This window comes from Theropithecus gelada, chromosome 7a, assembly GCF_003255815.1.
Source record: "Theropithecus gelada isolate Dixy chromosome 7a, Tgel_1.0, whole genome shotgun sequence".
Taxonomy (NCBI): Eukaryota; Metazoa; Chordata; class Mammalia; order Primates; family Cercopithecidae; genus Theropithecus; species Theropithecus gelada.
In genome coordinates, this window is record NC_037674.1 from 43,375,799 (window position 1) to 43,392,875 (window position 17,077).

The window sequence follows — 17,077 nt, forward strand, 5'->3', positions numbered from 1 at the left end:
GCCCTAATGTGCCATTAATGATAGGTTAATGTACAGTATAATGTTTTTGGGACTACGGGTTCATTACACTTCTGAGTGTGAGGTCTTTCCACAGAGCGCCCAAGGTCCCATTGCATTATATCATGCAATAAAAATACCCTTTTCATATCACACACTAATAAACTGTATTTGAAATGCTGTCTGAGGGCACTGCCGTCTTGTCTATAGGCTGTGCACAAGTGCAACAGTTGGGATTCCTTTTTCCTGTTTTGTGGTTTAGTTACATGGAATTCTAAACCCAGAGGTCTGGTCATTCTTGTTTTAAATGGGGAGCAAGTTGGGTCTTTAGGGCTGAGGGTCAGAGGAGGGGCTGCTTACTGAGTGGTGAGGGTCCTTAAGATGTGGAAAGCAGGGCCTTTAATTCTCTACTGCAGCTGTCAGGAGAGCCAGTCACATTTAAAAAAAAAAAAAAAAGACAAAAAACAAAACAAGACCTATGTCCTAATGTCTGCCACACTTAGTGCTGAACATGTGTTAGGTGTTATAAAAATTTCCTTAGAAAAGGAGTATGAAAAGTACTGCAAAATTTAGGCCATTGGTAGTCATGACTATGGAACTGCCTCCGGGCTACAAATTTCACACACACTGTCCTCCTGTGAGGTTGATGCTGTTCTCCATATTTTGCAGAAGACAGAGTCAGAGCTAGGGGGAATAAGCTGTGTTGTAGAGAATGAAATCCACAGGACTCCTGGAAACCACAGGTAAATTATTACCTGTCTACTCAGAGCCCCTCACGCCACGAATAGTCCACCTGTGAGATATCTGAGCTACAGCTGGGCAGGAGCCAAGCATCTTCTTTTCAAATGCACGTGGCCCTAGTGCCCTTCTTAAGTTATTCATACTTTCCTGTGAATTGGCTTAATGTCAGCAGTTAGCTGGCATCAGATGATTTTGAAGCTTTGGAAGAGGAGACTCTTCTGCATTAAACAGGAAAAGGGGCACTGGAGTTGAGGGATGAGGCAAAGACTGAAGGATCAAAGGGCTTCACATCACCTGTTTCATATTTTCTCTAGGGCAGACTCTGTGACTTTGTTATGCAGGGGCTTGTATTGACCACTTGTGGAGGAGTGTAGGGAAAGACTGACCTGTGAAGGCCAAGAACCTCAAGAAACTTGGGCTCAGGCATCATTAACACCTTAGAGTGCAGTGTCCTTGTTTATAAAATAGGTTATCATTTACTTTCTGATAGGGCTTTTGGAGATCGTGTGAACTAATGTCAGTGAAAGCACCTAATGAGCACCTGGCACAGGGTAAGTGCTCACAACTGGCTGCTATTATATTGCACATCATCACAAAAGGCACAGGTTTGGGAGCTGACATCCAGTGCAAATCCCAACTCTACCTTGGCAAAATCCACAAATTGAAGGAAGTAACAGTAATGCCATCCAGCATTACTTCATGGGGTTGTTGTGACACTGAAATAAGATAATGAGCTCGAAAGCCAGTTGGAGAATCAAAACCCCTACTCAAATGCTGGTATCAGTAAATATAAGTATTTCTGTCTCCAAATCAACATATTCAAACTGGGTTGTCTTTAAATAAATATCCTTACAGCAAAGGCAATAGGGGGAGCTATTAGGAAGATTCACTGATCTGTTCCCCTCACCACCAGGGAGAATGTCATAGCTGCAACAAAGACTTACAATAGCACAAAGCATATCAAAGTCAGGGCAGTTCTTACCTCCTACCTCTTCATAACGACAAAGCACCAGGCAGAGGAGGGGCAGGGCCAGGTCTCTGCTCACCTGCATTGGTGAGAAGAGAGCCAGTACCTGCTCAATGTGGACAGTATTGCTTAGAACAGTGGTTGGAGGTCATGTTTGCAAAAGGAGGTTGAGATCAAAGGAACTGTGTTGAAGGGTTGAGTTGGTCTGGTGGAAAGAAAAAACTAGGATGTTGCTAAGACCCTCCTGCAAAGGACTGGACCTTTTGGCTGTAGGCAAAGTTCCCTTAATTGTTATGAGAAGAGTATTTAAATTTCAAGGATAATTAGTTTTTCTTTCAAGGGGTATAGGGTTAGACTAAACCTTTTGTTTTCGGATGTGAGGACTTTGAAACACTTGGATACACCTCTCAGGGGTTAAATCTGTCTTTGGGGCTACCAGGACTTGAAAAATGTTGCTCTGTATCAAGAAAACCAGAAGTGACAAGTTCATTTAAAAAGCCTGGTTTGTCATTGTTTATCTAATTTTCGGGGTTGACACAGAAAATTAAACCAGCTGACACTCACTCTCTGACCGTCTCTCTGGCTCATTTCCCTGGTCCTTTCCTACCTGACCTTGCAACTACAAAATGCTCCAGACCCTAAAATATAAAACTTCCCACTGAGTTTCTGAGTCACCCTGCAGTCATTCCAAGATTATGTCATAGGATGTCATCCCTAATGGTATTAAAAATCAAGATGAAGTTATAAATCTGCTCTGTGAGGTATTTCTTTTTTCACCCCGCTTTGACCATAAATCTTAAAAGTAATCAAACTCTCTGCAAAGAAGCCAAGGTAAACTTGGGCCCAAAGCGGCCCCATATGTCTTGACTGAATTCAGAGGATCGGCAGCCTTGTCTGTCCCCGTGAGAGAGCATGGTGCTTCATGGCAGACTTACAGAAAAGCGGGCAAAGTGAGAGCCTTCATTGTGTTTAATGTGGATTTTCTAAATCTCACATGGCATCATCATAGGTGGATGATCTGCTCCATGTAAGAAAATTATTCAGATAACTCTAGTGTATTCTTTATAAAATCAAACTTTAAACAATTACAAGCCAGAGGTCTTAAATGTATTATAACACTTCTCTATCCTCTTAAACAGCTTACATGCATCAGGATTTAATTTTTTTAAAAATTAAATTTACTTCCAGCTACTCGGGAAACTGAAACAAGAGGATCGTTTGAGCCCAGGAGTTCAAGGGTGTAGTGTGCAATGATTGTGCTTGTAAATAGCCACTGTGCTCCAGGCAACACTGTGAGACCTCATCTCTAAAAAAACCAAAAAATTCTTAAGCTCATTGTTATGGTCATTGTCTATTTGCCATGTTCTATACCAGTATCTCCTGATATTGACACGAGTAGGGCCATTCGTCCCTAGGCTGGTTGACCCCAAGCTGGTTTTTTGTTTTTGTTGTATAGTTTTGCTAGTAGATGTAATTTCTTGCTGCTGTTCTTGTTCCTCCCTTTAACAGACCTTCCTCTTCCCCTTCTGTTTGGCTGTTTCTCTTGTGCTTTCAATTGGGAAATCAGATACTAAGCTTGTTAGAATCAAGTCTAAAATACAAGAAAATTGGCTTAAGGAAAAGCTTGAGGGACTACCTGAAATTAAAATGTTCAAGTTCTAAGTTCCAGATTCTTAGTCTAAGAAAAGGGTGTCAAAGTATAGTGGCCTATAGATTGTAAAGTGCCCCTAAGTTTGGAAACTGGCCATTTCACTGCATAGAAAATATACTCTTTGATCGTGTTGTATATAAATGTCCAAGTTTGAAGCAATATGATTATTTTCATCTTGAATCAGTAATTAAGGTGGACTTCAAACTACTGAGGTTTTATTTTCTGAGAGGACCAAAGAGTCCTGAATGTGCCAAGGAAAAGTCCTTACATTCTAAAACCAGGCTTAGATCTAGGCACATAGAAGCCGCTCCGCACGTCCACAGTGAATCTTATTGAATTAAAGACCCTCGATAAAATAGACACAGCTACCATAAGAAGGAAGCTTGCAACTAAATAACTTTCTTAACAGTGAAAATAGACTGGTTTCATGAGGCTCCGCAGTGAAGGTGGCCAGCTTATTTGTAACCAATGTGTGCTCCCTCAGTCTTTCCTTCTGCTCATGACCAGCGACACCACCTTGGAAAACACGGGTCACACCACTCACCACCATGGAAAACACATTTCAGCCTTCTGTACATTTAATTTTCTTCAGCGTTACCTTGCAAACCACAGTAAATCAATAACAGAATAGTTAAATACCACAGGTTCTTTGTGTTTTGTTTTAGAAAATATTGCTCAAGGCTAAGAGTGAGTTCTGTTGATGGTTTTTATTTGCTGCTAGGATGCAAAATGATCAGAATTTTCTAACAGTTTGCTTCCTTTTTGTGTATTTCCTTTTTTATAAAAGGGCGTGGTCTGTTTCAGATGGAAAACATTAGTTGCTAATAGCAGAAACTTGAGAATAATTGGTAATTTTCAATCCTGTAGAAAACTAGACTAGGTCTGATGACTTTGACCTTTGTTATGCTCTTCTTCCAAATTTTCGCTAGCCAGCTCCCTGCACTCCTGACCCTCAGCAGCCCGTTCCACTGAACTGAGTGAGGGTCAGATAACTGGAACATCACAGCTGAAAACAGTAAAAAAAAAAAAAAAAAGGTACTTCATTTAAGGTTATTTACCCAAAGTTTTGATGTCCAGTGTCTTTAGCAATTTTTTCCTCTTTATTGTTTGTTGACTTGATAGCAGCAAAAATTTTCCACTTTGGCTCAGTCTTTGTGTAAATGGTTTGTTTCTCCCTGTTAAGGAACTAGAAAAGCTGTTACTAAGATTTTAAGGGGGTAGCAGCCTTTACTTAATTGACTGCTTCTTGAAATAAGATGAGACAATGGATATGAAGTGCTTTGAAAAGTTAAAACTATGATCCTAGGACTCTGAAACCTCTGACGCCCCTGCGGGGGGTGATGTTTTGTCAGCACTCTTTGGCACCTTGCCAGCCACCGCCATTATCACTTCTCCACTTATCTCACACTCCCTTTCTGCTGTTGAGTTGTCACTCTCAGCATTTTTCAAATGTTGGCTTCATATCATTCATACGGTAGGCCCTTATTCTTTTTCAATTTTGACTGGATTTGTGGTTACGTGTCTTTTTTCCCTTCTTGATATTTACTTGTTTTCCCTTTACCAATTTTGATCATCTTCATGACATCTTTCTATTTAATTCCTTCATATTCTTTATTATTTGCCATCTTATTATTTCTTTAGACATACTTTTTGTTCTTTTTATAATGTATTAAACACTTAGCTCATAAATTTTCAATATTTTTTCCTAACATATGCCTATAAAGCTATGAACTTGCCTGCTGATATTGCTTTAGCTGCATTCAACAAGTATTTACATGCAGTGTTTTCATTGTCATTCAATTCTAAGTAATTTTCAATTTCAATTAGGATTTTTTTACACCAGATTATTTAGAAGTATTTTTTATCTCCAATAGTGAAAGATGTTTTGTTATCTTGTGGTTATTATCTAATTTTAATCCACTGTGGCCAGAGAGCATGCTATGTATAACATCAGATCTTTGTTATTTGTTTAGACTCCCTTAGAACATGGTCATTTGGTTTGTCCCCCCAGTGTTCTCTCTGCTTGAAAAGAGTATGTGTTCTCGGCCGGGCGTGGCGGCTGACGCCTATAAGCCCAGCACTTTGGGAGGCTGAGGCGGGCAGATCACGAGGTCAGGAGATCAAGACCATCCTGGCTAACACGGTGAAACCCCATCTCTGCTAAAAAAGTACAAAAAATTAGCCGGGCGTGGTGGTGGGCACCTGTAGTCCCAGCTAACCAGGAGGCTAAGCCAGGAGAATGGTGTGAACCCGGGAGGCAGAGCTTGCAGTGAGCCAAGATCATGCCACTGAACTCCAGCCTGGGTAACAGAGTGAGACTCCATCTCAGAAAAAAATAAAAGAGTGTATATTCTCTAATTGTTGAATGCAATGTCCTATGGATGTACTTTAGATCAACTTTATTGTGTTTCTCAAATATTTTGTAACTGTACTGATTTCCTACCTGCATTATATCTATCAATTTCTAGGAGAGGTATGCTACAATCTCCCACTACTACTGTGGCTTTGTCTGTTTCTCCTTGCATTCCTGTCCATTTTTGCTTTATATGTTTTAAGGCAGTAATGTTAAGTTGCATATGTCAAAATATTGTGTCTTCATTTCAAAGTATGTCTTTTGTCTTTATGAGGTGATTCTATCTGTAATATATTTTCCTTCAAATTTTATTTTTGGTTTTTATTAATAGAGCTATGCCATCTTCTTTTGGTTAGTATTTGCTATGTTTGATTATCCTTTACTTCTGTGTTCTTTTACATGAATCTCTGCATTTCATTGTTGATGTTTTAAATTTTAACTAAGGCTCTATTAATTGATTAATCATGTATATTTATTGTTTGTTAATATACTTGCGGTTTTTTTCCCTACAGTCCTACTTTGTACTTTCTCTCTACTTTTTTGATTTCTTTTTTCTTCTTTGTCCATTCTATTGGAGTGAGGTTTCTTTTTTTTTTTTTTTTTTTTTTGAGACGGAGTCTCACTCTGTTGCCCAGGCTGGAGTGCAGTGGCCGGATCTCAGCTCACTGCAAGCTCTGCCTCCCGGGTTCACACCATTCTCTTGCCTCAGCCTCCCGAGTAGCTGGGACTACAGGCACCCGCCACCTTGCCCGGCTAGTTTTTTTGTATTTTTTTAGTAGAGACGGGGTTTTACCGTGTTAGCTAGGATGGTCTCGATCTCCTGACCTCGTGATCCACCCGTCTCGGCCTCCCAAAGTGCTGGGATTACAGGCTTGAGCCACCACGCCCGGCTGGAGTGAAGTTTCTTTAGGCCATTCTTGCATTAATACAAAGAAACACCTGAGACCGAGCAACCTGAAAAGCAGTTTAGTTGGCTCACAGTTCTGCAGGCTGTACAGGAAGCATGGCTCCAGGCATCTGTTCAGCTTCTGATAAGGCCTCAGGAAGTTGACAGTCATGGCAGAAGGCAAAGGGGGAGCTGGCACATCACATGGCAAAAACATGGGCAAGAGAGACAGTGGGTAGTGGGGAGGTGCCACACACTTTTAAAGGACCAGATCTCGTGAGAACTCATTCCATTCTTGAGAACCCCACTCCCCGATCCAGTCACCTCTCACCAGACCCCATCCCCAACACTGGGGATTACATTTCAACATGAGATTTGAGTGAGGTCAAATATCCAAACTATTTAATATATCCGGTTTTTTCCTTCACATTTAGTTTTACGTTGGTTTGGAAATCATATTCTGTTTCTGGCCTCTAATTGCTTATCCCTAAGTTAGCTTCAGTTGTATATAATGAAAAACAAATAGCAGCTTAAACAAGATAGGAGGGTGTTTCTTACTCATGTAAAAGCAGACAGGAAGTAGGGTGCCTAGCCTGATCTGGCAGCTCCTTAAAGGACATTCAAGCTCCAGCCAGCAGGATAGGAGGAAAGGGTGTAGAAATGCTTGCCCCTTCTTTTAAGAACAGAATGTCTAGGAACTGGTACACAGTGTATCTGTTCACATGGCGTTGGCCAAAACTGAGCCCCAGAGAGGCTGAGAGTGCTGTTGTTCTGCTAGGTGACAGTGTCTCCTGCTAAAATCAGAACTCTTACCACAGTGAAGAGAATGGATACCAGCAGCAACTAGCAGTCCTTACCACAGCCCCTTTCCCCCAAGACTTCGGGGTTTTAGAGTTTCTCATCACTCCTTCTTACATGTTATCACAGTCCAGAATTTCATTTCCCCTTGTTTTTAGATCTTCAAAATCATTACTGCGGTTGTGGCTTTATATCGTTACTGCTTGTTCACATTTATCCACATGCTTGCCAGTTATTCCTCATTGTGATTGCATTCCTTCAGAGGTTTCTTTTCCTTTCTGAAGTACATCAAGAGTTCTGTCAGTATGGTCTGTGAGTGGTAAAACAGTCTGAGTTTTTGTTCTAGGACTGGCTTCCCTTTGCCCTAACTCTTAAGTGTTAGTTTAATCGGGTTTAAAAGCTTAGGTGGATAATTTCTCCCGAGTACCTTGGAGATACTCTGTTGTCCTCTAACTTCTACTGTTGGTGGTAAGAATCTACTGACTGCCAAATTGCTACCCTTTCTAGGCAATATGTGTTTCTCTTTGGCGCTTTCATTTTCACTATAGTTTTTCTAGGTATAGATATTATATTTATTTTACTTGGAAATCACTGTGGGTTTTTTAATCTGAGAATTCACATCTTTCATTGTTTTTGTTTGTTTGTTTTTGTTTTTGTTTTTGTTTTTGTTTTGAGACAGAGTCTCGCCCTATGGCCCAGGCTAGAGTGCAGTGGCATAATGTCGGCTCACTGCAACCTCTGCCTCCCAGGTTCAAGCAGTTCTCCTGCCTCAGCCTCTGGAGTAGCTAGGATTACAGGCCACCACACCTGGCTAATTTTTGTATTTTTAGTACAGACGGGGTTTCACCATATTGGGCAAGCTGGTCTCGAACTCCTGACCTCAGGTGATCCACCCACCTCTGCCTCCCAAAGTGCTGGGATTACAAGCGTGAGCCACCATGCCCGGCCTAAAATGTTTTCTTACTCAAGAGCTAAGGAAAGGAGAGGACAAGGGAGAATCTATCCTTCTAAGCATTGTGTCTTTAAACCTGCATCACCACACAGCCATCACCCCCAGAGACAAACCTTGAGCATCTAGACACTTGTCACTGGCCCCATATTCAAGGCGTGGACATGCTGCAGACTCCGCCTTTCAGGGGAGTCCTTAGTATCATCTGGAGCAGGATGCCCACTCTCCTCTGGCATCCTCCCTCCTGATTCCTCTGGGCATCTGCGTGGCCCAAAACTGCCGGAGGCAGCCAGCATGTCCCCCACTGTACAGCCTGCCCAGTCCTTTCCGAGGCCCCTGCCAGAGCAGCCACCACAGCCCCCTTTAAACAGGCCAGTGGCATCATCCTGCCATTCACAAGGATCAGCTTCCTCAGACAAACTCATGAGTGGCGGCACCCCAAGTGTCTACCCACCTCACCATGGCTCACTGGAGTCATCCTGTGCCCCACCCAACACCGTGCGACACTGGTCCTGCAGCTGCTCTGTAAGGACAGGCCCTAGAATGACTCACGGATACCTCTGGAAACATTTTGTTTTCCCAGTGGGCCATTTCTGGTGTGTGACTCTGTGTAGGAACACAGATCTGCTCAGATGAAAAGTGGAGAGCTTCTTGACCCCCTTAGATGCCTGTGTACTGTCCAGGATGGCTAGAGGTGTGCAATTTGCTGCTAATAATGGAATATTTGGGGGAAAACATCTATTTCTGTAGCAATTATGAAGAATAAACTCAGGAAAGTTGATTGAAATGACATGTCACAGCTGCACACCACTTCCCAGGTCTTAAAAGGAAATGAAAGGCTGGCAAGGAACCCGCACCCCCAACCATGGAAAAGCTTTAGAAATCAGAGGCCGAGAAAGCATGTTCTCAGAACAAATGCCTTGTGTGGAAAGCTCTGCATTCATGGCATTTGCCCAGGTATGCTCGCTGGGTGGACAGGAAGACTTCACATCTTTGGTGCAAGCACCTCCTCTCACCACTGTGCCCCCAAGTGCAGGACCTGCGCTCTGTGTGGAGGAATAACCATCACGTGCCCAGAGTGTATCTGTGAAGCACCGCCTCAGGGTCAGGTGATTTCATTTGGTCCTTGGAACCCACTCCGGGAGGAAGAGAGAGCAGGTGGTATTCGGTGTGGGTAAGGAAGCTGCAGACAGCTGCCTTGTGTTCAAAACCAGCTGACAGATGAGACCCAGAAATGATGGAGATAAAGTATCAGCTTTACTTCTATACAAATCTGGATTGGAGGATGTATTTACAAGTGTGGCCCCGGTGGCCTCGGTAAGCAGAGGTGAACAACTGCAGGCCTCCTGCAGGCTTAGAGCCTGCCTGGAGGCTCGGCATGAGATGGCAGGCCAGCCGGACCCACCCGGTGGGCCCACCCGCCCGGTGTTGCCACTCCCTCCCTGGGGACAGGGCTCAGGAGTGTTACAACAGCAGCAGTCCTTCCACATAGAATGAAGCCAGGGGAAGGGAGGCCCCCTCCACTCTTTAGTATTACGTCTTTTATAGGCGAGGCCTTAGTGGGATGGCGAGGGGAGAGCTGACCGACTCTTAGCCAGGAGCCCTTGCAGTCACCCCACACAGGGTGCGGGGCGGTGGGGAGATTGTTATTGTGATGCTTTGGCTTCCTCTTGTGGAGTCACTTATCAGGGACCCTCCTTCCCTGACCACTCCTGTTGATTAGCCTGGCCACGCCCAGCCTGGAAGGAAGAGTTGGCCCCAGAGATAGTTATGATTTATTATCACATGTAATTAATATGATCAGGCTGCCAACTGTCCTGCCACTTGTCAGCAATTCAGCAGACATTGGAAATCTGTACATCCTTCCATAAATTATTTAACTTCTCTAATCTGAAGTTCTCTGTGGGGTAAGTAGAGATCAGACTGGTAGCTTTAAAACTTTAACAGTGGAACATGTTTTATTATGTAAAATTAATGCAAGACTTCAAAATTAATGTAGAAGTGGGGGGGTTTTAGCATGAATGTATTAGTATCCATTGTAGACACTTCTTTTTAAAGTCATCCATGGGACTTCTCTTAAAGGACGCAAATTCTGAGAGCCAGGGTCACAGGGGCTAGTGGCAATCTCATATCTACACTCAGCTTATTTCTGTATATTGTCTCGGTAGCGCAGTGTCAAGGAAATCCGCACTCACCCAGTTGCCTTCCCAACTTAGGCATCCGTCAAACCAATGTAGATGCCTAAGAGAGGAATAGCAGAAACGTTTTATTTTACAGTTAGTCACTGACAGCAATGACCAACTGTTCATGTGAATTGCTTATGGTAAATATATTGGTCAGACAAATGGTAGTCAAAACTTTTGGGAACTGACAGCATTAGAAACTCAGAGCCATGGACCACACTGCATCCCCCACCCCGATGTACGTAATGGGGCTCAGTGTACCTGGGCTCTGGTGCACTCACACAGCTTTACACATGCATGCGTACGTCCTGAGTGGACATCTTTTTTCAAATGACCAGTGTGCCACAGCAGCCCTCCTAGCCCATGCTTGCCATATAAGAAGTTGAATAATATGCACAGATCTAAGTGGACTCTAAGAGCTGCAAAAAGTAACACCACAGTATGAGGTAACAGTATTCAGTGTAACTCTTTGACCATAGTTGAGTGTATGTTATTTTTTTAAATCAGTTTTTAAAACTGTAGCTAAAAAAATTCTTAACAGAATTTGAAACAGCTGCAGAGCCCCCAAAACACATCACACCCTGTGGCTCCGCTGGACTGAGATCCCATCTAGTCCTAACACTCCATTAGTGTGAGAAGGGACAGAAGGGTTACCACAGCCAAGCAGGCTGGAATCCTAAAGGGAGATGCATAGAACCTTCAAGCAAGGTTCACAGGTCCAGCAAGGAAAGACAAAGGGATGGGCAGTAGGTTGGCATTTGGAGGTCCCTTCAGCCTCTCAGATCACCATTTACAGGGCAGTCACCTGATCACAGGGCTGCCCTGTCCAATGGCAGTTTGTTGGTCTCTTTACTAGGCCAGGCTTACTGCTTCAACAGGTTCATGGGTCCTTGGCCTCCTATCCCATGCAGCATCCTTGGTGGGAGAGGAGGTGCTTGGTGCTCACCCTGAAGGAGAAGTCCTGTGGTCCAGAGAGCCACCAAATGTCTAGAGCAGCCACAGCTTATGGAGGCGTCTCCCCAGAGAGACACCACCAGTAGGCAGGCAGTGTGGTGTCTTCCATGGTAGAAGAGTGTCCTGGGTTTAAACTCGAACTCTGCTACTTTCTCCATGACCTTGCCCCATATCATCAAGTTTTCCTAGAGCTGTAGTTTCCTTTATAAAATGGGGGTGCCAGGAGGATTCAAGAGAGCTGTGTGCAGATGTAAGGCATTCAGCCAGTGCCTGTACACAGCAAGTGCTCAGTGAGTAGATGTATACGTACAGAATATATAAGTCACCTTTTCATGAGGGCCTACCACATGCAGGCATTGCACCAGGCCCTGCAGCCACACCAGCAAGTTAATAAATTCTTCAAATGCATGATATTCTCTAAAAAGTTACAGAAAGAGACAAAAGTATGGGGACCCCAAATAGGTACATTCCTATTTTGGAAGAAGCTCAAAGCCCAACTAAGGGCAGACAGAGAGGTGTCACTAAATGAGCACTGGACTGGAAGTCCAGCCCCACAAGCCTCAGGCAGCACTCACACACTACGGCAGGCTCGGAGCCTCCATTCTTGTCCACACGACGAGCACACCACGCCCTGCCCCCCTGCCTCCACGTGGGAGGGGCCCGGGAGTGCCCTGCTGTCAGTCCCTCAGGAAGGCATCTCACCACAGGGGATTAGGGGCGTTAGTACAGAGGCAAAGAGTCAAACTAGTGACACACTGACTAATGCCCAGGTGGAAGAGGGAGTGGTGAGCAACCACAATTCATCTTCATGACTGTGATGTTTTCACCAATGTCCCTCATTGTGCTTCTCAGCCCCTTTGGTGAGGGTGTCTGCCCAGATGATGCCAGCACCTCCCCGACTCTCCCCCGTGTCCCACTTTTGGAGTCATCGTGCCTCTGGCAGCCCTATTCTTTTCCCTTCATTGTGTCTCCATCTTTTGTGGCAAAGTCTGTGGACCATAATAACTTCAACCCTCGTCAGTTTAATTGTTGCAATTGGCCCTGAGAGAATCCAGGGAATGAGAGTGGCTCTCACTGCCTGGTGATGAGGCAGCAAGATCTTTCAGCCTTTCCAGCCTGGCACTGCCAGGCTCCACAGACATGACTGTGCAGAAATGGTGCTAACATGCTTTCTGCGTGAAGGACAGAGGTGTAGATGCCTGGGGCGGTCACCGTGGGTGGAAGATGCTCTTGACAAGCGTGTGTATTGATGCCTGTGCTTCCATTGCTCCTTGTAGCCTGATGGGACTGCAAGAGCTTGCCTGCACCTGAATTCCTCTGCCTGGGAGGGATGTACGTTTCACCCAAGCCCAGAGGAGGGACCAGCCGCAGGGTGGTCTGCAAGAAGCTTCTCTGCAAGAAGCTTCGAGGTTGGCTCTCTGATTGCAGGCACAGGAGAGCAAGGCATTTGGAGTCAGGAGACCCGTGTTCTGGTTCTAGCCCAACTGCCTAGTTGGTTGCCCTTGGGCAATTTCTACACACTGAGTGTCAGTTTAGTCTTTGGCGCAATGGAGATACGTAGCTGTGTGTGGGCCACAGTGAGCATGGGAACCAGTGGGCACATCAGGACAAACCTTTGGCAGGTGCCCAGCACGCAGCACTCCTTGTCCAAGTCAGTCTGTTGCAGGGTGGTGTAAAGCATCACGGATACAATGTGCCTCATCAGTAATACGAAGGAGGTGGGGTCGCCTCCCAGCTGGATTTGGTATTATTTGGTCTGCTCTCTCCATCCATCTCTAGGAGTCTGGCTTTGCCAGGATACCTGGAGCATCTGGCTGTGTGGAACTCGGGCACCTCTGGGTGGCCAAGTGAGTTTTGTGCTTCCTCCCAAATTCTCCCATCAGATTTTGTTTGCTTGCTAAACTCATGAGGAATGCCTGCATTGTGCATGTCACAGGGTTAAGGGCATCAGTTACAGTCTAGGAGGAAGGAGAGAACCACACCGGCCAGGGTCCCAGGGGAGCCAGGCCAGCCCCGAGAATACTCCAGAATAGAAACCAGGAGACACGAGCTCAGTGCCAGCTCCTAACCCCCCTCTTCCCTCCCTGGGCCTCAGTGTCCTCTCCTCTAAAATGGGGGTCATGGTGTATTTTCCCTGAATCCCATGCAGGGCTGATGGGAGGAGGGGGAGTCATTGACTCTCCCACTATGTCCAAGGGACAGTGCTGATAGAGGTCAAGACCTGGGATGGTCTAGGCTTGCAGCCTGCAGCCCTGGTGGTACCTCTGGCTAGGCAGGCTTGAGTCGCCAAGGTAAAAACAAGATGAGGGGAATTGCAATCTGAATACTGATTCTCCCTCCTCTATCCAGGAAGAGCCCAGGGCAGTGGGTTTGGGTTACAGACTTGTGGTTCAGTCCCACATCTGGGAGCTCAGGCAGGTCAGCTGTGACCCTGCAGCCTCCATCAGTAAAGTGGAGGCGATTGTGCCCACCTATGTGAGTTAACACTTCTTTGGCTGCAAATAACAGAAACCAGCCCCAGCATGTGAGGTGCCTCACAGGATCCTGTGACCGTGTGGACCCTGCAGGCAGAGTCGCTGCCAGGCTCTGGGTATAATGACCCCAGGGTCTCCAGTGCCGTCAGGACCCCCTCCTGCCTGCCTCTGGACAGCATCTCCTGCTCTTGGGCCTGCACACTGGCTTTTTCTGTGTGTCCAGTCAAATGGTGGTGAACGGCTGCCAGCAGCTACCAGGTCCACAGGCCACAGCCTAGGATGCTGGGTCCCCTCCATGTCTGTCTGCCCCCTGTGATTCTCTCTCTCAGGCAACCACCCTAAACCAATCAACAGTGGCTGGGGACAAAACCATTGGGTCCAGGTCGCTTCCCTTGCAGGTGGGGTAAAGTGTCAGGGATACCACGTGCCTCAGCAGCAGCAGGAGACGAGGTCACCTCCCAGCCGAGGAGGGCAGGAGAGGCTGGCGTCTCCACCAGAGCCGAGGATGGGGCAGCCGAGCAGCCCTCTCCCCTCGCCTACTGGGGCACTTGGGCAAACTGCCTCCCCGCAGTGCGGCCATCCGCCCTTCTGTAACGTGGAGGAATGCCTCCACGCCCCCTCCTGCTGTTCCGCTCTGCTTGTTCCAGAACAGATGATAACAGAGATGGAGCATATGGGCCCCAAAGTCACCCGGCATTCTGGGAAAGTGACACTGTGTTACCCGGGGCTTGGGGGGAGGGGCCTGTCACTCGTGAGCACAGCTTCTCCCTTTGTTCTTTAGAAGGGCACGAGGTCGCCCCTCCCGAGCCTCCTGAGAGGAAGTGTGCATGCTTGGACTTTGGGAAGGATTTCCTCTGTCTAGGCAGCAATTTGGGAAAGCAGCCATGGGGTGGGCATATATATGGGGAGGAGAACATGTGGAATCCAAAATCCAGTCCTTCCTGGGCCTCTCCTGCCTCAGGCCCCAGGCCAAGCCTCTGCCACCCACAGGGCCACACCCAGCCTGGCCTCCATGGGCCCTGCGCCCTTAGGGGTCCCGCAGATGTGTCAGGAGCCTCCCAAGAGTGCTATGAGCAGATTATGGGAAGTGCCCAGCTGGGCTCCAGGCCTAGCTCCACCCCAGCCTCAGCAGGTCCCTGCCTGGGGTTGGGTGCTTTGGCACCTTCGAAGCCAAGTTTCCTCCTCCTCCTCCTCACAGCTCTGACTGCTCTGTGTGCCTCTGAGCTAGACTCACACAGGGTGTCCCCAGGGCAGGTTTCCCAACCTCGATTGGGAAGGTTGGGGGCAGGCACTGCATCAGCCTAGGGTGAGGCGGCCTGGGCATTCTTCTTCTGTCCCCCACAGGTCTGACCTGTGGTCCAGAGGGGCCATGCCATCCCCTGCTCTACTGAGACCTGGTCCTTGACAGCCCCTGCAGACACTGAGGTTGGGACAGCCAGGGTCCACATCCCTCCTGGCTTTGTGATGAGCTCATGGCAAGGCTGTGTGGCTCTTTAAACAGCCTCTCCAGGGCTGCAGTCAAGGCTGGGGTGTGTTGGGAAAGCAACCCTGAAAGCCCAGCCCACCCTGTGCAGGCGGAGGACAGGCCCAAGAGGGGCTGAGAAAGCTGGAGGGAGAAGAGCTGGAGGGATCGAGGAAGCGGCCGCTAGACGAGGAGGGAGAAGAGCTAGGGGGAGACACAGGGTGCCCTCATCTTCCCAATTCTCTCTCCTCACTATGGCTCCCCGAATCTCACCATGCAAGCTGCACAGTTTTGGGCGGGAGAGGAAGCCACCAGGTGTAAGTTCCTAGGCAAGAAGCCGCTTGGTGAAGAGGAGGAAAGAGAAGGCTTTTCACTTTTCCTTTCACCTCTGACTTGTGGCCTGGCGACCCTGGGGTTGTCCCTGCTTTTTTCTGACCTTCCCTGGGAATTCCCAGGAGGCCCTAAGATTGTGGATGTAAATCTTTGTGCTTCAGGACAGCAGAGAAGAGAACTGGCTAAATAGAACCTGGCCTGCCTGTGTGATAAGAGGGTTAGAACCAGAGGCAGGCCACAGGGCAACAGGGCCGGCCCCTCCAGAGTCCAGCCCCCACTGGAACTTCTCACCAGGAACCCAGTGATCCTGTGCACAGCCCAGCACATTCCTCCCCATCCCCCCTTCCCCTGACATGTTTGCCTTCCCTCCAATTACAGGTAGTGACTTCTTTATAGGAGAGCTGTAGACAAAGGAGAAAGCTAAAAGGGATTGACATAGCCTCTGACGAGATGATTCTTTGGTCTCTGGGCAGCAACTGAAACGGAAAGCTGGCAACAGTGCCAGGCCTTGGCCGACAGGCCATGCGAGTGATGCCGGGCAGAGGAAGGGCCAGGCAGAGTGTGCAGTGAAGATAGGCCCTCCCTGTTAAGCACCTTCCAGGGTAGTGCAAGCCTCAGGAAGAGGTGGCAGAGTCTGAGATGTGCCAGCCAGCACTCCAGACAGTTGGTACTGACTAGTATGTCACTGCCCGTCCCTGGGCCTCAGTTATCTAGGCCATGAAATGGAGCTGATAGCCTCCCTCGTTACCTCGCAGGGTTACTGGGGAAAGATCAGATCCAGGCTGAGGGCCCTGGAAAGTGCAATGAGCACTGGAGTCCGAGGACTGCCTGTCACAGCCTCCTCTCTTCCCTGCAGGGCCACCCGTTCATCGTGCAGTTCAATGACGGAAATGCCACTGTGGTGTCCATGTGGGTGTGCCGGGCGCTGGAGGAGAGGCGGAGCCAGCAGGGGCCCCCGTGAGGCTGCCGCAGGGCGCTGAAAGCCCCGGACCAGTCACCAAGGAGAACAACCCACCTGTCACCCCTCTCCGTACGCTGCCTGCGCCAGAAGAGCTTTGCTGGGCCCTGGCTTCCCTGCCTTTGCCTTCACCCCTGCCAGCAGGTGGCCTTGCCTGGGGAGCCCCACGTGTGGCCCGCCCCACCAGGCCATCCCCATATCTTCTGGTCTGAAGGCGCTGACGCTGGCAAGGGAAGTAAAGGGTGGGGCATCGAGAATGGAGGCCCCTAGGGTCCCTGCCCACTTCTGTTTTCCTAACGTTTTTCTCTGTAAAGGGTCAGGCCCATCAGCATCACTGATGGGAATAAAAGTATTACTGCTTTGTGACAACC

At 47.5% G+C, this 17,077-nt stretch overlaps 1 protein-coding gene across 2 annotated transcripts in view; it reads left to right on the forward strand.

Annotated features, from left to right (window-relative positions):
• The window catches only part of MAP2K5 (mitogen-activated protein kinase kinase 5), a 264,174-nt gene extending 247,097 nt beyond the window's left edge, over positions 1 to 17,077 (forward strand). For both annotated transcript variants that reach the window (XM_025390594.1, XM_025390595.1), the window contains one exon: positions 16,605 to 17,077. In XM_025390594.1, the coding sequence (XP_025246379.1) occupies positions 16,605 to 16,709 (105 nt within the window). In that variant the 3' untranslated portion in view covers positions 16,710 to 17,077. The remainder of the gene's footprint in view (positions 1 to 16,604) is intronic.